This window comes from Cebus imitator, unplaced genomic scaffold, assembly GCF_001604975.1.
Source record: "Cebus imitator isolate Cc_AM_T3 unplaced genomic scaffold, Cebus_imitator-1.0 Scaffold413, whole genome shotgun sequence".
In the NCBI taxonomy this organism is placed as follows: domain Eukaryota; kingdom Metazoa; phylum Chordata; class Mammalia; order Primates; family Cebidae; genus Cebus; species Cebus imitator.
Window position 1 is genome coordinate 1,874,633 of NW_016107728.1, and position 7,412 is coordinate 1,882,044.

At 33.9% G+C, this 7,412-nt stretch overlaps 1 protein-coding gene across 10 annotated transcripts in view; it reads left to right on the forward strand.

Moving 5' to 3' along the window:
* REV3L (REV3 like, DNA directed polymerase zeta catalytic subunit) overlaps nucleotides 1-7,412 on the forward strand; it is a 147,898-nt gene that overhangs the window by 111,522 nt on the left and 28,964 nt on the right. For 6 of the 10 annotated variants that reach the window (XR_001819285.2, XR_001819287.2, XM_017509258.2 and 3 more), the window contains 3 exons: nucleotides 468-1,375; nucleotides 3,142-3,221; nucleotides 4,488-4,613. Coding sequence is in view for 5 of the 10 variants with exons in the window: in XM_017509258.2 (XP_017364747.1) it covers nucleotides 468-1,375; nucleotides 3,142-3,221; nucleotides 4,488-4,613 (1,114 nt within the window). In the remaining 5 variants the exon portion in view is untranslated. Of the gene's footprint in view, nucleotides 1-467; nucleotides 1,376-3,141; nucleotides 3,222-3,440; nucleotides 3,540-4,487; nucleotides 4,628-7,412 lie in introns of those variants that run through there. The other 4 variants (XR_001819288.2, XM_017509262.2, XR_001819289.2 and 1 more) reach the window with 4 other exon arrangements.

Below are 7,412 nucleotides of genomic sequence, written 5' to 3' on the forward strand. Positions count from 1 at the left end.
ACTGGCTTCGCTAAACTATAGATACTAGAAAATACAGGAAGAAGCTGTGAGTAATATTCAAGGACATAGTATTTGAATGATAAATTATTGTTTTTATTCATATGTGATAATAATGGAAAGTTACTTAAAGGTTAGGAGAGGAAAGGAATCTGTAAGTTTGTGTCCTTCTCCTTGAAGGAAAGAAGGTTTCATGAGGCATTAACATAAAACAAAAAAAAAACCTTCTCTCTCTGAGATTAATGATAACTTCCAAAGGAAATTAGGTAGTAGTCATATACCTGTGAGGAAAAGCATATTGAGACTAAAGACAGAGTGTACCTGCATAAAATAGAGGGGGCAAGGAAGAAAGAAATGGACAATTTTAAGACTCCAAAAGGGGCTTTAAAAATATCTAGGATGGGGAGTTAAATATTTTGGTAATTGCTCTTTGAAACAAAAACAGTTGTTCTAAAATATGTTGTTTATAGGGAGATTGGTGGACGCCTCCTCATGGTAGAAACTCGACTTGCAAATGATCTGGCTGAGTTTGAGGGAGACTTTTCCTTGGAAGGACTTCGTCTGTGGAAAACAGCATTCTCAGCAATGACTCAAAATCCAAGGCCAGGGTCACCCCTTCGCAGTGGCCAAGGAGTTGTCAATAAAGGGTCAAGTAATAGCCCTAAAATGGTTGAAGATAAAAAAATTGTGATTATGCCTTGCAAATGTGCCCCAAGTCGACAACTGGTTCAAGTGTGGCTTCAAGCCAAAGAAGAATACGAACGTACCAAGAAACTGCCTAAAACCACGCCAACTGGAGTTGTAAAATCTGCTGAGAACTTTAGCTCTTTAGTTAACCCAGATGATAAACCTGTAGTGCCTCCAAAAATGGATGTAAGTCCATGTATACTCCCCACTACAGCACATACCAAGGATGTTGATAATTCTCAGATTGCTTTACAAGCACCAATCACAGGATGTAGTCAAACTGCAAGTGAAAGTCAGATGCTGCCACCAGTTGCCTCTGCAAGTGATCCTGAAAAAGATGAAGATGATGATGATAACTATTATATTAATTATAGCTCCCCTGATTCTCCAGCTATTCCCCCTTGGCAACAAGCAATATCCCCAGATTCCAGAGCATTAAATGGAGATGATAGACCCTCATCACCAGTAGAGGAGCTGCATTCATTGGCTGTTGAGAACTTAAAGCCAATAAAAGATGGTATACAAAAAAGCCCCTGCAGTGAGCCTCAAGAGCCTCTAGTGATATCTCCAATTAATGCCAGGGCAAGAACTGGGAAATGTGAATCACTTTGCCTTCATAGTACACCAATCATACAGAGAAAACTTCTGGAAAGGCTTCCTGAAACAACTGGCCTTAGCCCATTATCAATAGGTAAGTGTACAAATAACAGGAAGTCTCTATATTTGCCCTTCAAAAATGGAAATGAAGATAACATTAGGCTGTAGTGAAAATCAGAGCTTTTTAAATGAAGGTATAGCTCAGCAAATATTTTTTATCATGTCTTGGAGATCATCACATAGAAACTTTTTAATGTTTCTGCTATGAAATCTACTTATATTTGCTTCCATCCTGTTTCCTTGTGGGTGAAATACAGGAGCCCTCTCAGAAGGCTTATCATCTCAATTTGACTTTTCCATTGGCTTTTATACATACCCAAGTCTCCCACCTTTTAAAACAGAAACAAACCTGCTTTGACCTCACGTCAGCCAGCTTCTACTCTTTCTCCTCTCCTTCAAAGCCACATTTCTTAAAAGAATTGTCTAATTTGACAACTCCAGTTATTTACCTCCTACTAATTTCTCAACCCACTCTAAATTGAATTCTGCCCCTTTCATTCTACCATAATAGCTCTTGTAAAGATTCCCAATAAGCTTGTAGCTAAAACCAATAGATGTTCCTGAGCCGCCTTATGTCCTCTAAGCCATTTTCTTGTTGACCCTACCTTCCTTCTTGGAGCTACTTCTCCACTTGGCTTTCCTCCTACTTCTTTGTTTTTTCCCACTTTCCTCACTATTCTTAGTTATTATCTAAATGTTAGAGTTTATAAAGGCTTGGTCTTAAGCCTTCTTTATATCTTTCTCTAAATAATCTAATTCCTGTCCACAGGATTACTACAGATAACTTGCAAATTTATATTTCCAGTTCACACCTCTCTTTTAAGCTCCAGAACACTATATTGCATTTACCTATCTGACATTTCCACTTGAATGCTAAATGGTACTTCAAGGTCAGTATTTTACAAACGAATTCATGATCTCACTGCACACATTCACGACCACCTTCCCAACACACATGAACATCTACACATGCCCCCACATAAAAACGCATCTGGTCTTATTTCATTTTTCCTCATTTCAATGAATAGTGCCATCATCTCTCAATTATACAAGTTAGAAACATAGAATTTATTTTTAACACCCACCTGATTCCCTTACTACCCACCCTGTGGTTTCTAGTCCATAACCAAGACTTATCACTTGTTTATCTCCTAAGTAACCCAGATATATCTACTTTATTGTACTTCTGCCACCACAACCTTAGGCCAAGCTGTCATCTCTTGCCTGGGCTCCTGCACCAGCCAACTTCTCTACTCTTAGTAACTTCCAGTTCTTTTGTACAGTAATCAGGGAAAAATCCCCACTCTGTTCCTGGTTAATTACTATGCTCTTCAGATTTCACCTCAAGGAAACCTTCCCTAATCTCCTTGACTGCATAAAAATTCCCAATTATATTCCCCTCTGTTGTATTAATCCAATTATAATTTTATTTTTCTAGTGTGTTTGAGGAATGTCTGATTCTCTATCTAGACCCCATGAGGTCAGAGATTATGTCTTTTCCTCCTCATCATAGATACTTGATAAACAAGTGAATAAATGGATTAAACAATTCTCTAGGATAATGACTGGGGTATAAAACTCAGTAATTAAACATATTTAAAATACAAAATGTTAAAATGTTATTTTGGTGGGAACCAGAGGTTTGAATTAGTTTCATTTTTAAATTATGAAATTTTGGTGGGAATTCATAGGACAGCACTCACAAGTGGTACCTAAGTGTTTGGAACAACAAAAGGTTGTTTAAAAACCAGAAGCAGGTAATTTTGATATACATATTAAATATGAAATTTCTTTCTACAGAACCAAAAACACAGAAGTTGAGTAATAAGAAAGGAAGTAATACTGACACTCTTAGAAGAGTACTCTTAACACAAGCAAAGGTAACTATACTAAACATTTTTAAAGATCAGTGGAAGATCCAGTTTTAATCCTAGATTTCAGTTAGATAATTGATAACTTGTCTCAATTAAAAAATTTTTGATACTTAAATTTTTGCATCATTATTTGCATATCTTTGAGACAACAAAAAATTGCCTTTTTAAAAGTTTTTTTGTTGTTGGGATCTAAAAGATTCTTATATGTAAATACAAATATTACAGAGAAAGTGAATATGATAGCCAAAATGTGGATTATGAGGATACAAATACATTAACTGATTACTGGCAAAATCAGAACAATCCAATGACAGCAGAGCTCAAGTAAGTGATTTTTGATCCCACCAAAAATATATCCTTTTTCTTGGTTTATTACTTTTTCTAAAATATAACCTTATTGATTTTTTAAAATTTATTTTACTAAGTAGGAAAGAAAAGCAACATTATTTACTACTGAAACTCTGGAAAGTCACATATGTCTTTATTCAAATACTAAAAATACAACAAAACTTAGCATTATATGATTATGTGAAAGAAGTATACATTAGACATGCATTCTTGGAAATACGTGATAGAAATCACTTACATATTGGCCACTTCTCATAAATCTCATTAACTACATAAAATATATTTTAGTATTTCTTTGAGATTATACTTTTTAAACTTTCATTTATAAAACAGTATTATTGAATTCAAGATATGTATATATTAAAAAATACTATATCAGTGTGTTGTGAACATAACAGTTAATAGATTTAGAAATCAGAAAAAAATAATTTTGTAAGAAATGGAAAAATTCCATTTTTTTCTCAGTCTTTGAAGATTATTTACATTGTTTTATTTAATTCATCTTTCAGACACATGTTGTATTAGGGTAAAATACAAATTCAGTATTTCAAATCTTTTACAAATTTTAGCCAAAGTAGTTGCAAATATATTGATTGCTTGCTTGTCTTACTTCCAAGAAAGATCAAGGTAAATGTCCATGTGGTATAAATGTCAACTCCCTACAAAACTGTTAGTTTCAGCACTGGGGCTTCTGAACTGAGAGATAACATGGTTTGCTTTTATTTCTACATACATCCAGTTCTGATATCTTTGTTAGCATGAAAATAATGTTAATAAAATACAGTTTCTTCTTGAACTTAGAGATGATACTAGTTTACCATTTATTACTAAACACATAAAGCATTTATCCAGGAATAAGTAATCAAAGAAAAATAATTGCTCACGTATCTTTTTCTGGTTGTGTGTGTGTATGCTCTTTTATAGAATCAATTTGCAGCAGTAAATACCCCAAAGAAAGAAACTTCTCAGATTGATGGACCATCTTTAAACAATACTTACGGTTTCAAAGTCAGCATAGAAAACTTACAGGAGGCGAAAGCTTTACACGAGGTAAAACTGCAACAGTAAGGATACTTACATTGTGTTTAATTTAACTCATATTTTAGTCTACAAAACAAGCATGGAATTTTTTAATGAGGGAGAAATACATTGAATACTATTAATCTTCATCTTATTCTCATTTTTTACTGTTTTATATATTTAAATGTTTATATAAAATAGAGAAACTTAAAGCATTTAAGTTGCTGAGACTGTTTTGTGATTTAATATCTTTCACAAATCTCATAACTGAAATTCATCTTATGGATATTAAAATTAGAAAAGATTTTTGGGAGGTGAAGGTGGGACGATCCCTTGAGTCTAGGAGTTTAAGACTAGCCTCGGCTGCATAGGAAGACGCTGCTTCAACCAAAAAATAAAAATAAAATTAGACTAGCATGGTGGCACACACCTGTAGTCTCAGCTAGTTGGGAGGCTGAGGTGGGAGGATCACTTGATCTTGGGAGTTCGAGGCTGCAGTGAATTATGATTGTGCCACTGCACTCCAGCATGGGCCACAGAGAGCAAGACTCTGTTTCTTTGGGGAAAAATAAAAAGGAAGTCAGTCTGTATTTCGGGGATTATTATATTAAGATGTTATATCACGTCTGAAATGTGATATTTGCTTGCATTTTCTGTTCAGTTGGCTCTTTGGATTAGAGCTTGCTACAATAGAGGATAAATTCTTTGATTCATATAATCTCTATATAACCCAGTTATCTTCACAGTACAGGCTATCTGCCAAAGACTAGGACTTTGCAAAAATATACATCAGTCACAGTATACATTGGAAAGTATATGTGAATGGGTCACTTTAAATTTATTTGTATACAGAAAACAAAGCACATACCTGACTGGCAGTAAGGTAGAAATTGGAGTATATTTTTATTGTTTACATCTATGCTGTCATTATGGTAGCTGCTAGCAGCATGGATATTTAGAACTTAAAATTTGGTTTATACAACTGAAGAACTGAATGTTAAACTTTATTTAATTTTAATTTAGATTTTAAAACATAGTTGTCTCAAAGTATATTTGGAACAACTTAGGTATATAATACTACTGTAATTTTTATGAAATCCAAATATAGATCAAGTATGTCTGTAGAAAATTTAGCCTGCATATTGAGATATGTTGTAAGTGTAAAATACATGCTGATTTCAAAGACTTCATGGAAAGAATAATTTAAAATATTTCATTAGTAATTTTTATGTTGGTTGCATGTTGAAAGGATATTTTAAATATATTGGATCAGCCGGGCGCGGTGGCTCAAGCCTGTAATCCCAGCACTTTGGGAGGCCGAGGCGGGTGGATCATGAGGTCAAGAGATCGAGACCATCCTGGTCAACATGGTGAAACCCCGTCTCTACTAAAAATACAAAACATTAGCTGGGCATGGTGGTGCGTGCCTGTAATCCCAGCTACTCAGGAGGCTGAGGCAGGAGAATTGCCTGAACCCGGGAGGCGGAGATTGCGGTGAGCCGAGATCGCGCCATTGCACTCCAGCCTGGGTAACATGAGTGAAACTCCATCTCAAAAAAAAAAAAAAAAAAAAAAAAAAAAAAAAAAAAAAAAAAAAAAAAAAAAAAAAAAAAAAAAAAAATAAATAAATAAATAAATAAATAAATATATTGGATCAGATTAAAATGTTTTTAAATTAACCTATTTTTATTTTTTTAATGTGACTACTAGAAAACTTTAAGTTACATGTGGCTTTCATTATATTTCTATTGGACAATGCTAGTTTTATACAGTCGTTTTGTATCTTTGCGTTAAAGCAGGGGATTAGTAACTGCCTTTAAGTTATAATTCAATTTTTAGTGTGTTTTTTTTTCTCAAGTCAATTCTATTGTATACTGTTTCAGGGATCAGATTAACATAAACCGAGAGAAAAATTTTAATATTGTCCTCTTTTTTCTTTAAATTTGAACTGAGAATTATGGGTTTTCTTAGAATTAGATCAGAACATAGTCTCTTCCTCATTTATTCATTTGCACATTTTTCTCATTCAACAGCATTCATATAGTTTCTGTTTTATACCTATGTCTATACTAGCCCCTGAAGCCTAGATAAATTAAGTGAAAAATTCAGTCATCTATACCATCAAATGCACACTTGAAATTAGACATTTTTTAAAAACTTTTAAAAAAATATGTATTCAAGCAAATTTGATAGACTATAGTAAAAAAGACTTGTTATATTTGGTTATTCTCTTATTTGAAAAGTATAGTTTTCTACATTTTTCTAGGTAACCCTGTTTCAGAATCATGGTCCCTCTGGAAGTTAAAATCACTCAGGAGGTCTCACTGGTTGCTCTGACAGCTTCTTCTTCCTGGTAACAGTCTTTCTTCATCTCAAGGAACATTCCAAACTGCTGCCCCGTGGTTGAAACGGGGAATAAACCAAAGAAAAACTCTCAACACTGTTCTCTTCCTTTTTCTTGGAAATTGTGCCCGTAGCATTTTTTTCCCTCTGTTTCCGTTACCCTAGAATAATCTTTCTTCTGCACATCAGTACTCAGTGCAGAAGACAAGGGTTGTAATCTCTGTCCCACTTTCTCACTTCCCTCTTGCCTAGTTATACTCACTAAGTCTCTCAAGCCATGTCTTTATGTTTGCTTTTTAAAAATACCCCCACCAAGCACAGTAATCCATTTTCTATCAAGGAATAGAAATGCAAAATTTGATCTAGTAAACAAAAATCAACCTCCAAGACTCTTTTAACCTAACATTATTTTCAGAGTTTTCATAGTCTTTTCATATGTTCATCCCTTTCTTTTCTTTTTCTTCTTCTTTTTTTTTTTTTTTTTTT